General features: G+C 42.7%; 2 protein-coding genes and 1 long non-coding RNA gene across 7 annotated transcripts in view; 2 read left to right on the top strand and 1 right to left on the bottom strand.

Annotated features, from left to right (window-relative positions):
• The window catches only part of MRPS27 (mitochondrial ribosomal protein S27), a 94726-nt gene extending 85256 nt beyond the window's left edge, over positions 1-9470 (top strand). Inside the window, exons 9-11 of one of the 2 annotated variants that reach the window (XM_028492965.2) lie at positions 371-513; positions 2524-2697; positions 7655-9470. In XM_028492965.2, the coding sequence (XP_028348766.1) occupies positions 371-513; positions 2524-2697; positions 7655-7747 (410 nt within the window). In that variant the 3' untranslated portion in view covers positions 7748-9470. Of the gene's footprint in view, positions 1-370; positions 514-2523; positions 2698-5226; positions 6740-7654 lie in introns of those variants that run through there. The other variant, XM_024119703.3, reaches the window with a different exon arrangement.
• Positions 9471-13104: 3634 nt separating this feature from the next.
• On the top strand, positions 13105-16016 carry LOC114486727 (uncharacterized). The gene is made up of 2 exons (XR_003680937.2): positions 13105-13824; positions 14603-16016. It is a non-coding gene; the product is annotated as an uncharacterized lncRNA (long non-coding RNA).
• MAP1B (microtubule associated protein 1B) overlaps positions 15229-20641 on the bottom strand; it is a 99622-nt gene continuing 94209 nt past the window's right edge. For 2 of the 4 annotated variants that reach the window (XR_003680935.2, XR_003680936.2), the window contains 3 exons: positions 19554-19692; positions 17133-17260; positions 15229-15869 (listed from right to left, as the gene is read on the bottom strand). Coding sequence is in view for 2 of the 4 variants with exons in the window: in XM_028492964.2 (XP_028348765.1) it covers positions 15808-15869; positions 19554-19692 (201 nt within the window). In the remaining 2 variants the exon portion in view is untranslated. Of the gene's footprint in view, positions 15870-17132; positions 19693-20641 lie in introns of those variants that run through there. The other 2 variants (XM_028492964.2, XM_007104477.4) reach the window with 2 other exon arrangements.

Below are 20641 nucleotides of genomic sequence, written 5' to 3'. Positions count from 1 at the left end.
CAACTAAGACCCGGCACAGCCAAAATAAAATAAATAAATAAAAAATAAATAGCAACCTCTGTAAATTTCCCTCAACCCTTTGATTCATATATCCTCATGATAATCTCCAGCAGTCCAAATGAAAAAGAAGAAAAATAAGTTCACATGACTTTATACTGAAAGGTGTATACATAGAATTTTACATTTTTCATCATACATCCAAAGTGTCCCCATTCACTGGGTGGGGTGAGGCTCTTGGTATAGGTTTGAAATGATCCTTCTCTATTTCTAGAGCTGCCAGGTGAGTATTCGCTTATGCCTTCAAGTCCTCCGTCTCAGACATAGTGGGAAGTCATGGCTGAGCCTTCTTCATTGTTCTTTTTGGCCACAGGGAAGGTGGAGTTGCAGCAAGGGCTGCGGGCTGTGTACCATAACATGCCCCTGCTGTGGCAGCCAGGGTACTTCAACAGAGCCCTTCAAGTAATGGAGAAGGTGGCCTCCTCCCCAGAAGACGGAAAGCTGTGTAGAGAAGCGGTAAGTTCCCCGTCTCTAATTCAGTGGGATTTATCATCTCCTGTTACTCATAAGTCAAGCTTTGGATTTGTTTTCCTTGTCTCCCCCATGCCCCACTTTCTTTATCTCTATAGGATCATGTACTTATTCAGGTGAAAAGGAGTGAAAAACCACAAACATTCTCAATGTTACGGACAAAAAGCGCTAGAAAATAAGATTGATGTTGATTTTATAGTTCACTTTCTGGGAGGAAGACCATTCCCCTTCCCTAAAATTCAAACTGGATTCAGTAAAATACTGTTTAATTCTGCCCGACCCCTAAAGTAAAATCTCAGTAGGCGCTTGAGAGGTTAAGATTTCATTTTTAATTTTTGGCATTTCTGTCTCCTCATTTAGTCCCCGGAGACTAACTACCTGTCAATGTTTTCCATCATACAAGCTCTCAAGAAATGAGTCTAGGGACCAGAGATGGCACTGTCTTTCTTTCCTTCCATTAAACTATTCTGTGGTGAATGCATGATGCTGAGGAGATCTGGACCAAATGTTCCTTTCATAGTTCTAAGGCGTTCACTTTGCCTGGACTAGGACACTGTCCTCCCACCAGCCTCAAAGCTCATCCCTCTTGGTCACCTTGGGCTCTTGACACTACGAAGTTACGAGAGTGAGCTCAGGCTACAGGAAAGTACGCGACGAGCTTACACCCGATAGGGAGCCAGCAGTGTTCGCTCCTGCCCAGGCAGCTGTTGTAGCCAGAGTGAGGCATAGAAGGACATCACTTGTTTCATTAACAGGGTGTAAAAGTTAACTTTGAGCAGCTGCTTATTTGTTGTGCCTTGATGCTGATCACTAGGACTCACCTCGTGGCTTTCGTTCAGTCACAGGATGCACAAGTCTGGTCCCTATACTGGCTCCTTATACTGATGTCTAGTGAGTCCTTATGTTCTCTGCCAGACATTTACAACCAAGTATACACATTTCTAAATACATTTTCATGTTTTAACCCTGCTGTAGTCAGTGCTGGTGATTGAAAACACAAAATTATACATAAATGCTTTGCCAGGGAAATACTCCTTCCAGCTGGAGCCAGATTTGCATTGTTTGTGTTCTGACTTCATAGGAATGTGATTCAGATATCAGCAAGAGTGGAATATGTGTCACATATATGTATGTGTATATATATGTATATCCCACATATACATTTGGGTATAATATATTAGTGGCATTAAAAAGCCTTGGAGTATTTTCTGGATTTTTGTTCCGAAGTAACATGGACAGAATTAATCGGTATCCATGCAGGTGCTAATGCTAGCCTTGAGGTTGTTTCTGTCCCATCTCTGATGATTAGGCCCTCTGAGGGTCGAGGGAAGTTGCCCCAAAATGAAAGTGGTAGGGGAGAGGGGTCAAAACAAAAAGAAACCTTCCGTTTTATAGTTTATTTACTTTCTAAGCCATAGAAATTACCTGTTAAAATAAATTTCATGTATGTCTATCTGGTCTTTGTCAGCAGCTTATATAAATTGACTGATCCCTAATCTCTGGATACTCTATGAGCTAAAATTTTTCTCTGAAGAAGGCCCCTGCCTAGATTCAGAGGCTTTACCATGCATTCAAAGTGGCCCATTTTGGTTGTGGTCTGTAGTGGTTTTTCTTTTCCTTTCTCCCAATTCCAAAGCAATTGAGGAAGAAAAACATGGAAGGGGTGGTACTTCAGTGCCCATCAAGCATAATTCTTGGATTCCTACCTGGGTGATTAGAAGTGAAATCAAAAACTGCTGTGTTGATTCACTTATACAGATAATTCTGAGCTTGCTTATTGTTCCATTCGTTTTGTACTAAGTGTTCATGCCACGGGACAGGGTGTTTCTAGTGTAAAATTATATAACCATTTCTGTTCCCTGTAATTTGATAAGAGAACTCTTCTCGCGATAATTTAGATCCCAGGTTTCCCTTCCTTTCCCTTCTCCAGCCTCCCTTTCCAGTGCTTTCAGGGCCACAGGATGTTTAATCTCTGCCCGCCTTTCTGCTCCGCAGCTCGATGTGCTGGACAGAGCGCTGAAGGCGGCTCTGACCGCTCCGGCCCAAGGGTCTTCAGAGGACCAGCCCCAAGAAGGTGAGAAGACCCAGAGGTCAGAAGAACTGGTGGAGCAGCTGGACGTGGAGGAAACGGAACAGTCCAAGCTTCCCCGTTACCTGGAACGATTTGAGGTGAGTTGTAGCAGAATTGAGTCCCTCTCAGCTGTGCATTAAGCATGCTTCTCTGCCGTGGTGATAGACCAGCAATCCCTTCATTCATCAACGTCACACACAAGGGCATTAAAAACTGACAATAACAATCACATTGTTATTGCTTCACACAGGAAGTGGTCTTAAAAGAAACAAATGGAATTTTTATGCTCCTTTTCATACTTGAGCGAATCGGTCACAGTTTTGTTTCCTGAGGCAGCGTGTCATTACCCGCTACTCATCCCTGACGTCTGCCTGATGGGTGGGTAATAGTTTGCCTTCTCATAGCAAGCACCTGACTTCAGCCCTGGGTGAAGAGGATCTGGTCATTTCTCCATATTGCATTGAACCTGCTTGATCACCGGAAACCCAGGTAGAAATCACAAAGCCGCGTTTGAATATGATGAAGATGAAATGCAGGCATCTTCTCTTGCTCGGCTTTGTGGTGTGCACTCGGGCCATTGGAAATGGCTCTCTGGACTACGTGGATGGTGTAAACAGGTTTCTACAGGTTTCAGGACAGCCCTGAGCACTCAGACTGCCTTTGGTAGCTTTCAACTGTACGTCGGAAAATGCTCTGTGATCAGAGTCAGGGAGGAAGAGCCATGTTCCGATTTTAAGCCCTTGGTCTCTTCCTTGCTGTGTTTCTCATCTATTTAGCACAAAACGAAAAAAAACAAAAAAATTGCTGCCTGAAGGAGAATTCATTGTGTGAAGCAGAAAACCTTCCCGTCCCTCCCAGCCAACCCATTGTGTCCTTTTGGTGCAGAGGGATGTATACTTTGCCAGAGTATTACATTGACATCTTTGCAGTAATTATATTGAACCAGCCGTGGGAAGTCTATTTCCCCTTGTTCTAAGGAGGAGCCTAATACCTTTGGTAGCTGTTTTTCCCAGTACTTCTATAAGGTAATTGCTCAACTTCCCTTTTTTATAATTTAGAAACTGAAAAAGGAAGGTTAATCGATGTTTTCAGGGTACACGGAGAATTAGCAGCTAGGTTAAGAATTTACATACCTGTTCTTCCCTCTTAACTTTGCAGATTTAGAAAAGCTAAAAAGCAAAAAATCTGCTTAGCCCCATAGATTATCATTTACCATGTTCATATTGACCAAGGCTGCCCCACGACTCTTAAAAATTACCACCTTTTCCTTATTGCTTATATATTTAATCTCAGAGAATAGAAATCTGTGCCAGCATTAAATTCTCAGCCCTCACTCTTCCACAATGCATTTTTTTTTAATTCACCAAAAAAAAGACCAATATTCCTTGACTGCTAGTTGTGTGTTAGGCACTACTGCGTTTCCTTTATCCTCACCTGGGTGGTAGATACTGCTCTTCCTGTGTTACATGACACCAAGGTTGAGGGAACCTAGTCCATAAGTGACTGACTTTGGATTTGAATACAAGTTTGCTGACTCAGAGTTGAGTCCTTATTCTGGTGTCCCAAGCTGTCCCCTTGGCCTCAAACCAGGTGGGAAGTGATATCAGAAAGAAAGAATTCTCATTTTACGCTTCCTTTTCTTCCTTGTGCCTGATTTTTATTAGTCCCAGGTAATCCTTTTAGGGCTCATTTTTATGACTGACCTGTCACACCAGACGTCTGGCCACTCCTTGAAGCCAATGGACCTTTCCTACCTCCCAGCCCCTGCTGTTAGAGCAGGCCTCATCACGTGCGCCAGTAAATTGCATTTGTTTTGTGGAACATGGGGTGTGTCATATATGCTAAGTCTGGGGCCATAAGTGGGTCTCTGGTGATCTGCATCTTGAAGCACTTAAGTAGATTAGTGTTTTTAGTACTTTACTTCTCCAGAAATACAATACCGGCCAAATCGAGCTGCCGTTTCAGATGGAGCCATAAGTAGTCGGGATGTCAAGGCTGACCTGCAGTGAAGCACAGCACGTGGCGGCTTACAATAGTGCAGGCACTCATGGGAGCTGTTTAGCTTGCCGTTAGTAAGAAAGCGTTGACATGAATTCCATCTGTTGAAAGGAATACTGGTTAGGCAAACATTTATCCCAGTAATTCTAAAGGAAAAGCTATGGATGAACTTGCTCCATTTTATCAGCTGCTTCTGCCATTTTGTTTCCTTCTTAGGGTTCTTTGTTCTTGGAGTTTGCTGCTTGGTTTGGTGCAGGTCAGAATGGAAATGAAGGTTTCTTTTCCTGTGCAGTCTTTGTGGTCTAAAACAAGAAATTACACAGGGAGTCACAGCATATGGAGTTCCATTTACCATTTGTGAGTGAAGGGGAAGAAATGACATGTGGTGCATCTTAGCAGAATTGCTGGGCTGAAATTTAAAAAAAAGAGCAAAAGCTAAGAGTGCCTGGATGAAAGGCAGCATGACAGGCTCCCAATAAAGTACCTTCTCCTGTGAGCAGAATGTGTGGAGATTTTGTAAGTGACTTAACCTCTTCTCTTTTCCTCTTTGTATTCTTTACCTACCTGCCCCTCCCACATCTTTTTTTTTTTTCTTTTTTTATTTTTTTTTTTTCCTTTGTTTCCAATAGGCCTTACATTCTAAGCTACACGCTCTGGGCAAAGTTGAGTCAGAAAGCCTTTGGACCCTGACCACCCAGCTTGTCAAGGAGCAGCTCCCTACCTGTGAAGCAGAAGACATCGCTGCCTATGAGCAGAGGCTGCAGCGGTGGCACCTGGACTGGGTACATTTGATGCAGAGGGAACAGGAGCAGCGGGAGAGGGCCAAGCAGGAGCAGAGGGCTCGAAGAGCGGCAAAGGCATCTGCCTAATTAGGCCCCGCAGGGGCCACAGCAACTTCACAGGAGCCCGTCTCAGGGTCCATAGTGACCATGCGGGCAGCCTCAGTGTCCTGCATGCATCCGCCTTCTCCTGTTCTTAAAGCAGACCCCCTAAGGTGCAGAAGCCACGCTGTTCACATGTCAAGCCATGTGACCACCCACCCGGATGCCAAGAAGGCTGTGGAAGGAACCATGAAAGTGGCAAATGGTGAGACTGAAGCCACCAGCTAAATACCTTAAATAAGGGCTCTCGAGGCTTATACTGGAGTTCTTGGGGGACAGGGATCAATTGTGAAGACTGAAAATTCCTGATACCTAGCGATGGTGGTGGGAGAAGCCGTGACTGAAGAATCTGGTCTCAAGCACAAACTTTTGAATGGTCTCTGTGTCCCCAGCCAAGGCCACCTGCAGATCCTGAGACCTTGTCCCCTAGTCTCCTCTCGCGTGCAAGCTCTCAGCCTGAGCTGGGTATGGGATGCCCACACATCCCCACTTTCCCCTCCCACACCTGAACTGGGAGAAGTCCAGTATGGGAGCAAACACAAGACCTACTGGCCCTCAAATTTCAGGGACCTCCAGTGGCATTTTTAGCATGTAAGGGCTTTTGAGGAGAGAGCTAGCCCTAGCTCTGAAGCTTCCGTGGCTTGACTCCCCATCACGTTGGGGTAACTTTCTTACAAAGCATTGTCTCAGCTCCTCATCAAGTAGGTAAAGTGAGCCTTCTGTGTACACACATGAACACACATACAATTTGTGAACACAAGTTTCAGTTAGAAGTTGGAGAAAATGAGAGATGGGATGGGGCTTGCAGTGCGTAGAAGACATGAGTGACTGTAAAACTGTCAGGAGGTGGAAAATTTCTCTCTGGGGTTCCTCTGTGGAAGGGGTCAGGGGCCACTCTTGCTTGCTGTGTAATTTTGTCCTTATGTGTAGTGGTATACTTTTATGCAGGATTGTGCTTTTGTATCAAGAACCTGTGGAAATAAACGTTCTAGGATCATTTTGGTGTATTCTTCATCTTTGGGGGAAGGGAGGGAGAAGTCGGGAGTTTCATCGTCATTATAGTCACTATGATTTTGAGCAACGTATTTTCAACCCTCCTTCTCCAGTAGACTGTGGCATTTGTAATAATAATAATCACCACAACCACTAACTTGTGTTCAGGACTCTCTGAGCTCCAGCAACCCTATGAGGGAGCTACTATTACCCTATTTTTGAATGAGGAAACTGAAACTAAGTAACTTATGTGGGTGAGGCTCACACGGCTTCTCACCCTGCGTGTTCCCTCCGTACATACCTGCAGTCAGTGTCCAACACAGGGCCTGAGTCTTACTTAGGAAGAGGGTCATGACCAAAAGTTGGTTCTGACATTTTGGTTTATCAAGGGCAGGACTTTTTCAGCCCTTATTATATCAAGAGGCAGGTTCAAGATACATCAAAAGACGCCTTTTGCTCAGTAAATTAACAGCCATCACACATGAAGCATCTGGTTGATATTTCAGCTCATAGTTTTGCCTGCATTTTCCTCCTTGTCTGTGCCTGTGGCACTTTACTTCCAGGCTTCAAGAGACCACTTCACCGTGCTGCTGCCCAGCAGGAGTTTCCAAGCTCTCCACTTCTCAGACTTCTTCCACACGTGTGCCCGCATCTCTCTCAGGAACTCTTCCCTTTGAGAGTCTTTCCCCACCATCTACTCCCCTTTCCTCAGGCTCTCCTCCCCTCAGCTATAGGATGGATACCCTACCACCCTCCTCAATGATGAGAGCTGACCACAGTTGTCCTTGGTGTTTTCACTAATATCACTGTCTGTATTTCTTCCACGTGGATGGAGAAACTGCTGTCAGTACCCTGGCCTCTGGGCATGACCTGAACTGTAACAGATGACCTTCCCTCTAGCTGACCTACCATAGTCACAGCCAGACCTCCAGTCTCGTATCACTAATCCAAGATCTTACAGTCTGAAGTCGCATTCTCCCAGTCTTCCCTTTCTCTCATCATGTGACTCCTGCTGAACCAGCTCTTCCCTGGACTTTCTGCCTGCAAACTCTAAGCCTTTACCCTGTCGCTCAAACCTTCGATCTCCAGAATTCAGACCCTGCTTGCCTTCCTTCCAGTCCTGGCCCCGTGGTTGGCCATCCCACTGATGCATCTCTAATTTCTTCTCATTCCCTTTATCCAGGCCCGCTTGCTGTCCATGGACCTGTATCCTTGGAGCCACCTGTTATGGGTTGAATGGTGTCCACCCACCACCACCAAGAAAAAAATAAGTTGAAGCCCTGACCCCAATGCCTTAGAATCTGACCTTAGTTGGAAATAAGGTCTTTACAAAGATAATCAAATTAAAATCAAATTATAAAAAGAAATTTGGACAAAAGATAGATACAGAAGAAAGACAAGGTGAAGACACACGGGGAGAAGATGGCTACCTGAATGGAGTGGTGCATCCACAAGCCAAGGATTGCAAGCCAACACCAGAAGCCAGAAGAGGCAAGGAAGGATTGTCTCCTGGAGCCACCAAAGAGAGAGTGACCCTGCTGACAGCTTGATTTTGAACTTCTAGCCTCCGGTTCTGCTTTTTTAAACCGCTCAGTTTGGGGTACTTTGTTACAGCAGCCCTAGGAGACAAACACACCGCCACTTGTTCTCTGTCTCCTTGCTTCTGACCCACTAAGTTTGACATACAAAGTTGTAATGTCAGGCTGATCCCTCTACAGATTTACAGCTGTCCTCTTCAACTTAGTAGTTCTTTCATTTCTCTTACTGACTCTCGTTTTTACCTCAATAGCTTCTCTATTGGGTCTGCTTAAGCCCTAGACCCTTGCCCCCCAGAGCTGTGAGCAGATGTTCCTGCCTCCTGCTTTATCAAGAAAATTTAGGTCACATAATACAACCTCAGTCTCCCTTGTTTCTACCTTAACAGCTCTCTCCTTACCTATTCTCTCCATCATCCCTTCTATTTCAAAGTGATAGGTGTCCCCGCCCTCCTTTCCAAGGTTAGGCTCTTCACTTGTGACCTGATTCCTTACCTACCTGCCTGTTCCAGAGCCATCTTCTCTTTCTATCTTGCATCGTCTCTACCGATTTCTTCTTCCAAGCCTGCAATCTTATTCAAGACTTCCTTCCCTTTTAGAAACAAAAAAGCCTTTATCCTGCCATCAGTCAAGCTCCTACCCTGTCCCTCCTTCCTTTTGTCTCCAAACTTCTTAAAAGGGTATCCCCACTTACTGGTTCGTTGCTGGTTCATTAGACCCTGAGAATTTGGCTTTCATTCTGCTGCATACCAACTGCAATGATTCTTTCCCCTCTGCTCTGTTTAGCAGCACTGATCACTCCCTTAGAAGCTTGGTGACTACAGCACACAGTCTGTCTCTGTTCTGGCGCTGCTTTCCTGCGCTCACAGGCCTCTGTGTGGCACATACTGTATGCTGGGCACCGTACTAAGAACTGCTGAGTTTACACAGACGAGTAAACGATAGACCCTACCCTCAAATAACTTATATTCTAGGGAGAGAGAGGGGGCAGGCACATATGCACCTATCATGTTTCATGCATGATGGTTAATTTACTGAGCAAAAGGCGCCTTTTGATGTATCTTGAACCTTCCTCTTGATATAATAATGGAGTGGTTGAAAAAGCCCTGCCCTTGATAAACCAAAAAGTATCATTAGAGACACAAAGTGATATATGGGTGTTCACAGGAAGAGCACTTCAAGCCCAGAGATGGGAAAGCTCTAATGAAGGGAAATCATCATTACCTGCTTTGTGCTTTAGTTAGTCACATGGGTCTGTCTCAAGCTGTCTTGGGGTAGAGATGGTCCTCTTCTTCCCCATGGAGTCGTGTAAAGTAGGTGTTCAAGAGAAATTAAGTTGAACTGGAATGAACAGCCCACATCCACCCTGCGCATCCCCCGCTCCTCCACCAAAAAAGGAAGAAGAAATAGAAGAAAAAGGCAGAGTAGTAGAAGAAGAAAAAACAATGATGAGGTACACATACCTTGCTCTCCTCTTCTTGGGGCTGTGTTGCCTTGGCACCAAACTTTGCCTTTTGTTTTCATACCTTCTAGCTGGCTGTGGACATCAGATATGTGTGTGGGAAATTTGTCCATTTTACAAGTAGTCAGAGGCCTTGAAAACTGGTTTATCAAAGTTGTTTTTTCACTCTGAATGAAATAACATATTAGTCCAGGGATGCTGCTCAACCTCTTACAGTGCATAGGGCAGCCCTCATAACAAAGAACTATCTGGTCCAAAATGTCAGTGGTGCCAAGCTTACAAACCCTGGTCTAGGGTATACGAGCCAGGCAGCCACAGGAATTTTTGCAGTGATGTACATTAGTTGTTTCTTGTCTAACTGTATATGAGTATAAAATATGCAGTGATAGAGGGTGGGCCGTTATCCTTCCTCAAAAAAGTCCATATGGAAAAGGATAAATGGTGATTTATATGATTTTTTTTCTTTTTTTAATTCAAGTATAGTTAATTTACAATGTTGTGTTAGTTTCTGGTGTACAGCAAAGTGATTCAGATATATATATATTTTTTCCATTATAGTTTATTACAAGATATTGAATATAGTTCCCTGTACTATACAATGGGACTTTATCTGTTTTATATATAGTAGTTTGTATCTGCTAATCCCAAACTCCTACTTTATCCCCCCCGGCCCTTTTCCCCTTTGGTAACCTTCAGTTTTCTGTCTGTGAGTCTGTTTCTGTTTTGTAAACAAGTCCATTTGTATCATATTTTAGATTCCACATGTAAGTGATATCATATTTGTCTTTGTCTGACTTATTCTACTTAGTATGATAATCTCTAGGTCCATCCATGTTGCTGCAAATGGCATTATTTCATTCTTTTTATGGCTGAGTAGTATTCCATTGTGCGTGTGTGTGTGTGTGTGTGTGTGTGTGTGTGTGTACCACATCTTCTTTATCCATTCATCTGTCAGTGGACACTTCGGTTGCTTCCATGTCTTGTCTGTTGTAAATAGTGCTGCTGTGAACACGGGTACATGTATCTTTTCGAATTTGAGTTTTTCCAGATATATGCCTAGGAGTGGGATTGCTGGATCATATGGTAACTCTACTTTTGTTTTTTAAGGAACCTCCATACTGTTCTTCATGATGGCTGCACCAATTTACATTCCCAACAACCGTGTAGGAGGGTTCCCTTTTCTCCACACCCTCTCTAGCATTTATTGTTTGCAGACTTTTTGATGATGGCCATTCTGACTGGTGTGAGGTGATACCTCATTGTAGTTTTGATTTGCATTTCTATAATAATTAGCGATGTTGAGCATCTTTTCATGTGCTTCTTGGCCATCTGTATGTCTTTTTTAGGGAAATGTCTGTTTAGATCTTCTGCCCATTTTTTGATTGGGTTGTTTGTTTTTTTGTTATTGAATTGTGTGAGCTGTTTGTATATTTTGGAAATTAATCCCTTGTCAGTCGCATCATTTGCAAATAGTTTCTCCCAGTCCGTAGGCTGTCTGTGATTTATATGATTTGCTACCTGGGGGTATGTAGCTGGAGCCAGGAGTCTTGAGTTCCACGATGAAGCTGCTTCCTCCCCTGAGTCAGAGGAACCCGACACCATTGCACCCAGTCGTGTGGCTGAGGAAGGGATGAAGTTTTGGCTTTAGTGGATCATAAAAGCAGAAAAATGTGGTGTGACTGCATTTTCATCAAAAGATTGTTCATAACCTTCAGAGCTGAACTTTTCAAACTGAAAACGATAAATTTTTAAATGTTACTTTAGAAAATGGGGAAAGGAGTACTTTTTAACAAACATAGTTATGTCAGAAAAGTTGCCTTTTATTCTAAATAACAACTTCTTCACTTGAACATAACCTTTTCTTTCTTCATTGATTTGGCCTTTTCACTGACATTGCATGCTGCTATGAGGATGTTATTACCTGTATGGTAACAAGGAAGTCCAAACAAAGGATGGTGGCAACGCCCCTGACAGTGTGGCAGTTACCACCAGGATCTTTGTTTAAAAGAAAACAGTGAGTGACACTTAGGTTTTGTGTTTATTATACATGAATGTGATGATTCCAGATCTGAGCTGGACATGTTCAGAAAATGGTTTGTTCTTTAAAAAGAAGTGTCTGAAAATAAATTCCATTATGGGCTTTAAATGCTAGATCAGGGACTTTGGGGAAGGTTTATTAAGGATTTATAAAAGGGACATTACGTCCTCTGATATACCCAGTGGTAAGAGACTTTGCTTGCCCTTTTGGTTTCCATGATGCTTCATCTCTGCAGAGTTCAACATTTTAATTCTTAAAATGCCGAGGTTAATATGCCTAAGATAGTCTCTGGAATAGACTCTGCAAGAATGCCCGCTAAGTTTCCTCCAGTGACAGTCTGCTGGGCCACTGTTGGGTGTCAGCGTTTTCCCAGATCTGGTTCACAAGCAATCATGTACCCATCTTGATTACACAAATTATATTTAACAACTGCTCTTTGTGAATGCCCATTCCTACGTAATTTAATCCTAATTAAATAAATCCTCTCTAATCCTTACAGCAACCCTTCAGGGCAGGGATTATTACCCTCATTTTGCAGAGGAGAAAACTGAGACTTATGTGAATTGCCTAGGGCCACACAATAAGTGGCAAGGACAGTGCTTGAACCCATGCTTGTCTGATTGCAAAGCCCCTTTCAAACAACTACCCCCTATGATCACCGTGCTAACCTGGGACTAGGTACGTTCATTCATTCGTTCAATCATTCAACAAATATTAATTGAACATCTAGTGTGTGTCAGGAATGGTTAAAATGGTCACTGAGGATACAGAAGGGAACAAAATAGACTAAGATCCCTTCCCTCGTGGTGTTTCTAGTCTACGGAAGGAGACACCTAATAAGTATATAACATGTCACGTGGTGATACATGATACAGAGACAAAGCAAGGAAGAGGGGAAGAGAGTTCTTGTTAAGTGGTGGAGGTTGCAGCCTAACACAGGGCGGTGAGGGAAGGCCTTCCTGAGAAGATGACATTTGAAAAAAGACCCACATGGATGAGGCTGAGGATCATGGAGTCACCTGGGGAAAAGCGTGGTAGACAAAGACACCAGTGCTGAGGCCCTGGAGGGAAGTGTGTCTAGAGTGTGCGAGGAAGGCCCGTGTGTGTGGCTGGAGCGGACTGTGCATGGCGCACAGCAGCGGGATTTGAGGCCAGGGAGACGAGGGGAAAAGGAAAGGACGGGTGGTGAAGGCCGCCAGCCCATTAGTAAGGACGTTGGCTTTTACTCTGAGGTGAGAACCCATTTGAAGGTTTTGAGCACTGGATGGCATGGTATAACCTAACATTTTTAGAGGATTACTCTAGCCTAGCTGCTATGTGCAGATACTTGGAGGGCAAGGACAGGAAACAGGAGACCAGTTAGGGGGCTACTGCAGTTATGCAGGGGAGAAATGACTGGCCTGCACAGCAGTATTAACAGTGAACGTGAGGAGAAGGGGTTAGACTGGGTGTGTCTTGGTGGAGCCAGCAGATTGGCTGACGGGCCAAGATTTTTGACGTGAGCAACTGGAATGATGTGTGTACCATTTACTGAGGTGGAAAAGCCTAAAAGGAGAGGCAGTCAGGGGAGACCAGGGATTTATTTGAGGGCATGTTAAATTTGATTTGGGATGTTTTAAAGGTCCCTGCTGCACATCCGAATGGAGCTTTTAATGGACAGCTGAATATATGAGTCTGGAGATCAGAGAAGAGGTACAGACTGGAGATACAAATTGTAAAAGTCATCAGTTGACACATAGCATTTAAATCCATGAGGCTGCATTAAAGTAACATGCATTACTGGTTTGAGTCGGGGATAGTCGAAGCCATGAACTAGAACTGTGCCTACTTTTTAGGGGGTATTACCCCATGAACGTGGCCTCGTAATGATGTTCCATCATCTGTGAAAACACTGCCAGTAACCCCCAGAGAATTAGCCAGAACTGCTCACATTAAAGGAACTGACTGTGACCAAAACTCAATCTGCCTGTATGGCTCCAGTGAATTTCTAAGACGTACAATATAAGACCAGAGAGGAAATGGTGGGATCCAGGATTATGCAAGAGACCCAAGAATTCATGAGTCAAGTGTGTGTTGAAAGGTCATTGTGGGACACAGAGAAGCATCTAGAGTGAGCAATACATTTATAAAGAGAAAGAAAATGTAGTCATAGTACCTTAACAGAACTTTGTTGATTTGCCTGCAAAACAGGAAAACAGAAACTGAAGAAAAGCTACCTTCAAAGTGCAAAAGGACCAGCTGGAAGGAGGTGAACTTGTCGCCATCTCCACCATGCTCGGTCCGGAGGGAGTGGGATAGAAACACACGGAGGGGTTCAGGTATGGTCAACTGTGGGGCTTCCCTGGGGCTGAGGGGGTCTCCTGGGACACAGGACGTCCCGTGCTGAAACCAGGGCAGTCCTGGGCAAAGCAGGATGCTTGGTCACCCTGTGTTCAGGCCAGAAAGACTTCCTGGAACTGAGTAGTTTGGCAGTGGAATAGAAAACAACTTATTTAAATTTAATCTGACAGATGTAATCAAAATCTCTTGGCGATTATTTCCCACCCTGAGTTCTCACACGCTTAACCCTTTAATTTCTGGAGGGATTTCAGAATGCCTTCTGGTACACAGTGACTTCTAATGGGACCGGTCGACCAGCCCCATGGCTTGGAAGCACAGTGTAAGATTAAAAGGTGTGTTTGTGACAGAGAAACATTATTATGACTTCAGACAGGCTGCAGGGGCCTTTTGAGGCCAAAGGACCATCTCTGAGGACAGACAAGACCAGGTACTGGAGGTCTGTTGATCACTCTGTGGGCACGTCTTCTGTGGAGGGAATTGAGGCACGCACACACCACACACACACACAGTCTCAGTTTAGACATCATTTCTGGTGCTTTTCCTATGGTCACCTTCACTCATCCTTGGATTCTGGGAGTCCAGTCACCGCGTTCAGTTAGGGGCAGGACTTATGTTTTGCTCACCTTTAAACCCCCATGGTCTTACCCACTGCTGGGTATAGAGTAAAGGTACAATAATCATTGAATGATTGAGGAGAATGCCTCCTTTTTTTCTTGTTTTTATTATTTATCATCACTTTTCCTAAAAAACTTTTAGTTCCTAGGTGTGACTCCAAGCCACAGCATATTATGTTATATAGAGCTGACTCTGTAACTGAGCAAGAAACCAAAAAGGAGATAACGTACTGGATATAATGACCGAGTGCGATGGCTTTGTAGAGCCCCAGAAAGTCAGCCCTAGGAGGGATCATCCAGTTTGACCATCTTGTCAAATCCTCTCATTTTACAGGTAAGGGAGTTCCGGACGGTTGAAGTGACTGAGGTCACACAGCCAGGTGTGGCAGAGCTAAGATTAAAACCTGGTTTTTGGTTTATATTGTGATTTAGTAGGAAACCCTCCCAATATACTCCTTCAGATGCACTGCTCTGTTGACTTTTTCTTTTTAAGCAGTAATTTTAACTCTTTCTCTGATCTTCCGGTTTCTGTCCTTAGACCCCAAGGTCCTCTAGGGCTTGGCTACAAAGGATAATGAGACAACAGTTGTAGAAATAGTAGCAGGGCCCTCTCAGCGGTTTACCAAAAGCCAGGGAGCCCACTCTGAAAAGAACACAATCACCCCTCGTGAATGAACCCACCACACATGCCCCAGCCCCCCAACGCACCCAACTCAGTAACACACGACAAAAGACAGCACAGCACACACACCAACTTTTGCCACTTTTGTATTTTATTGTGGAACTGAGGTGTTTTTTTTTTCTTTTACATCAAATATCCTCAATGGAAGAGGGGATATTGCACACAAATATCATAAAAGCACTACATATTACTTTCACTGGAAACTAATTTTCTACATTAGATATGACTGGATAGGATAGAAGTGATGCAGGATTATAAGACATAATACCATACACAGCTGCAGACTGACACAAACACCATTCAGAACAAGAGAGAGGAGTGGGAGGTGCTTCTCAGCCAGGCTCAAGACCATGTCCTTCCAGGGTGGAAGGAGAAGGGCTGCATGCAGCGCCGAAAGCCTGACTCAGTGCCGCAGGGGCGTTCTGAAAAGGGCAGCCCTGGTCTTGATGCCCCATCTCGATGGCTCCTTTTTTGGGGAGCTCCAAATGAGTGCAGAGAAGCTATTTATTTCTTCCCTTCCTTTTCAGTTGTTGATGCTGCCTTTTAAATTAAAGTCACAGATTTATTTTTTTCATAGTAAATAGTTTTAATACCAGGTGAATAACCTAATTGCTTTCAAAGAAATGCTCATCCCCTAGGCTGCTTTTGGTGTGTTGTTCAGTTGGTTAAAAGATAAAAGCTTGCTTACAGTTCCTTTCAGATGGAAACAGGGTCTTTTCTTCTAAATCTGAAGCGCAAAAAAAAAGTTATTAATCTAACTCACAATGTCATTACTGAGCAAGAACCTCCTGTGACAGGTGACTAAAGAGGCAAGAAAAGCAATTTCAGAATTATAGAGCAGCTCCTGAGAGCTGAAATTTGGTAACAGGGAAAATGGGAAGTGGTAAAATTTCCATTAGCAAATGATTAAATCTTATTAAATGAGTACTGGAAAGCTCCTAAACTGTGTAAGCTATTGGAGACACTTAAAACATTCATATACACTGGGGAAACCATTCACTATGATATGTAAGGTTAAGAAAAAAAAAAAACATTTTTTTTTTTGGAACACCATGGAAAATGGCATTTAAGGGTTGGGAAGGGGGGGAGGGTCAGTCACTGTATCCAGCCCCACCACAAGACTGAGAAAGCATGCACAGGGATTGGGTTTTGAGAAAGGGGATAGAATTAGTTAAAATTGAAAATGGAGGATCATCTCTAACATTTAGTCTCTGTAGAATTTTAAGAATACTACCAAAGAGTTCATGATCATGAGTGCTATCTCGATGGAATCCCATCATTTAAACAGAGTGTTAATCCCTTTCACGCAAATATTCAATCTATACAATTGGATTAAGTAATCAGTATGAATAAAGCTCCTAGAAGTCTGTGTCAATCTTTAGCTCTCACCATGAATGTACATGGTACATTGTGATGGCTATTACTAAACTAATTGTGTATTTATGAAACTAGCAAAATTAGGTTAGTCACACAGGTAGGAAAGGTGTCTGGAAGGACAGGAGCAACCTGTAATGTAAATATTGGTGTTCCTGTTATATTCAGGCTCTGTGGTCATCACTGAGAACAGTGGATGGAGAAAGGTACTGATCTATTTCATAGGAAAAAGAGCCAGCTGACCAGTGACAGCTTTTGTATATTTTTTCCATTAAATTCCATAGCAAAAAAGAAAAGGAAAAAAAAAAAAAAAAAAGGAGTGGGATAGAATGGTTATAATTGAAGACTGGCTATAATTTTCCTAAAATGTTTGGTTTTTTTCTTAAAGCAAAATAATGTATATGTTAAATAAATTTAATTTGGGAAATTGGAAAATAATTCCATCTTCTGTCAAAGAAAAATCAACCAGAGGTCTGGATTTGGCAAGAAGGCTGGAAATCTGTTTCTCTAACAATGCATCATGTGAACCAACTTAACAACTAATTATTAAATAATCATCTTGAGTATCTTAGGTTGTCTCTTAAAATAACTTTTAAGTAGGTGAGTTTATACTCACTGAAATCCTTTTTTGTCACAATGTGTTTTCCATCGTGTGCTCATTTTTTTGTACCCTAAATCAATGCGTTGTTCTTAAGGACTTCAAAGAAATAGGGTAATAAATAAAAGCTGCATTTCTAGAGAAGCCTAAAAAAAAATAGAATATTAATTTTTTTAAAAAATTAAACATTTGAAAAATGTAATTCACAGCATTAAGTAGACTGCATTAGGTCCTCGGTGAAGGGACCCGGAAGAAGCATTGTTTAAACCCTCATAGTAGTTAGCAGTGCAAAACACACACTTATCAGACAAAAATAAACTAAAATGTTAATTCTGAAATAAATAACTAACATAGAAAATAAAACGAGGTGATTGTTGACTACTCCGTAGATCTTAGAGTCTGCAGGAGACGCAACTCGACAGAGCCCAGCACAGCTGTCACTGAAAAGTTTGCCACATCTGAACACTGGGTGCGTTGATCTGCAACTTGAAACTTAACGTCAGTTTTACTCATGATCTGGCTTCCCAGGTTCATAGTTCAATGATGACAATGATGGAAATGATCTCTGAACTCTACGTGATGAACCGTAGGAGTTGGGAACTCATTTGTTTTCAACGTATTTTTGTTTATTTTCCAAAAAAGAAAATCCCAAAGCAAATTTTTGCTAGGGTTCTTTGAACTTGTCTTGGCTCTTTTACCTCATGGTTGAAGATCTTGAAAGAAGTACGTAGGATACCACTGGGTGATGTACTCGTAAAGGCCTGGAAAAGTAGCCATTCTCCCCCACTCTAAGATAGGGCATACTCAGATTTTTGTTATGGGACTCAAGGGCTGGGAGGTATCACTATTCCTGGTAGTGATGGGCTTTTAATAAATATTATTACTGCAATATCAGACTTCAATCTCACCAGAACTTCAAAAAACATTCATTTTTTTGTCTTACGAAACACTTTAAAAAAAAAAAAGACTGTCACTTGAAAATTTTCTCTGCATTTTCCTGTAACTGAAAACATTTGTTAAAAAGTTCATCTATGAAAAGTTCTCACATCTTAAAAAAAAAAATTCTTCTGTACACTTGTTCCCATGATTATGCTGAAATTAATGGAAAATTAAAAAAAAAAAAAAGCCAATGTAAGACGAGGGAAGCTAAATACTGTACACTTGCTGAGAACCTCTTCCACCATTAAGATTCACTGTTTTCCCAGTTCTGATCATAGAAGCCGTTTCAATCTTGAACTTGCAGTAGTAAAGAAGCTATGAAAGGCTCAACTTGCTTGGCTGAGGGGCCTGAGGTGGTATTCAACACGCAATGCTCAGCATCAGACTGTTGCACCAATCAGGTAAGCTCCTAGTACCCCTCCCACGCGCACACACATGCTCCTTTAACTGGAGTATCTATAATCCTACACGGATGTTTTATAAACTCGCTGTCTCACATTAAAAAATAAGTGCATCAAGTATCTTTGTACATTCAAGTCACTTCCTAAGGCAAATTGTCTACCATATGTACTCCCAACTGCTTTGGTATTTGCTTGTTTATCGGGGTGGACTTGGGTGTCTCCGCATGCAGGTTAATTGACTCAGAGTGGACTAACTGGGTGCACAGATGCTGGGAGCATGCCTTAGATCAATCTACTCGTGTGTTTGAAGAGTCTGAGAGTTCTGAATGGGGTTCAAACCACTTGCATGTCCAGTCTACACTCACTACATTTTGTCAGTGTGCAGCCTTCAAACTGAAGGAGCTTAATTAAGGCGTGAAAAATCTCACATGCCCTCATTACAAATTTTGTTCTTTTCCGTTTTCTTCCAGCCAACTTGTTTTAGGAAATTAAGACCCTTTTTGATGACTCAGACTGACACAAGTTGCACACTTTGCCTATGCCAACTACAGAATAGACAGAAAATGCAGACCTAACTAATGGTTATTTTCTCTTCTCTGCCCCACCCTGCTCTCTCTTTCTCTCTGGTATCTCACCAGCATTCTCTACCATTACATCTCCTCCTCTTGCATTCTTTTTTTCTTTCTCATTTTCTCTCTCTCTCTCTCTCTGTTCTGCGTTCCCTCTCTTGTGCGTGCGCGCGCTCTCTCTCTCTTTCTCTCTCTAAGACAGATGCCTCTACCTAGCAGAAATCAGTTGGGTTTGCTAGTGCATGGTTTCCAAATGTTCAGCAGAGATGAACTGGGGTAGGTAATTTTGCAGTAACTTGAACCCTAGTGTGGGAAGACTGCTACTTCCCTTAGCAATCAGCAAAAACTGAGAAATATTAGTGACTTGTATCACCATGACACAGTATATAGCGTTTGGCAGGTAACAGTTCAGCGACTTATTTAGGTGAATTGACTTTTGTTAGAAAAGGTGGTTTCAAACTGAAGAATTTCTGGAAACAAAGTTCAAACCCTGTGGTGCGGCTGGCCTGGTTGTTACAGTTCGATCTTACATGCAGGGAAGGACTCGTCTTGCATAACCACGGTACTGCTGCTTGCTAAAACCATGATGTTGAGCTCCTGCTGTTTCTCATGGGTCTCCTGGTACCATTCCCTCATCACTTCCGAGTCATGAGTTGGGATCAGGGTCACCTGCAGGGAGAGAGAAAACAGCTGCTAAAGAGCAGAGCCGGGAATCGGATGAAAAACAAACAGAACAACAGCGAGGTATTAATTGGACCATTAGAAAAAGAAGGGCAAAGAGAAAAATCTTCTATTGTCCTTAGGAAATTCAAAGAACTTTTCAACTTAACGTTTTCTAGGAACCAGAATAAAGCTGCCAAAAAATCAGTTTCTTCTGGGGGAGCTGAAGACTGGAACCAAAAGCACTCGCTAATTAGTTTATCAATGAGTCGTCGGTTTTTCAGTTCTTTAGTGTTAAGAGAAGTGCTTCGGTTAAGGTGGAATTTCTTGTATTTCCTTTAACATAACTGATCCTAAGAACATACATACATCTGTATCTTTAATTTGTGTGTGTGCTTAGGGGCAGAGGAGTTGGGTGGGTAGGCGGGCACTGGCTTGAACAGTAAAAATTCCACCTCGTATTCAGTAAGAGGCCACTGGGTGTTTCTCATTAGATTTCATATGATGAAACAACCTGCATTTCTATTTAATGTTATGCAAGCACAGTTTACTAAATGACTGTACAAGACCATAAGGAAAACTTAGATAAGCAAAAACCATAGCTGAAACAGTAGTAAGAGTGGTTCGTGCCTAGTTATGACGTTTGGGAGTTGGGAGTATCCTGCTAGGGACCATTTTCAGCACTGCTCCTCCTGCAGAATCTCACTGGACAGCTGATTTTCTAAATGGCCATATTCCAAGCTTTGGTCTACTTGTGAAGCACAAAGGAGTAAAGACAAGTCCTTATCCGCATCACATGGAAATATGACCACTTGGTTACATTGGTTAATATTCTTGGTATATTAGGGTGAAGGGCAAGTAATCTTGGTCCCATTTTGCAGATAAATGTATTATGCTTGAGGGTGGTAAAGTGGCTTTCCTCCAAGTCCCTGGTGGCTGGTGGTAACAAGAATACTTT

The sequence above is a fragment of the Physeter macrocephalus genome, chromosome 8 (genome assembly GCF_002837175.3).
Source record: "Physeter macrocephalus isolate SW-GA chromosome 8, ASM283717v5, whole genome shotgun sequence".
Taxonomy (NCBI): domain Eukaryota; kingdom Metazoa; phylum Chordata; class Mammalia; order Artiodactyla; family Physeteridae; genus Physeter; species Physeter macrocephalus.
This window is presented reverse-complemented; position numbering and strand designations above follow the sequence as displayed.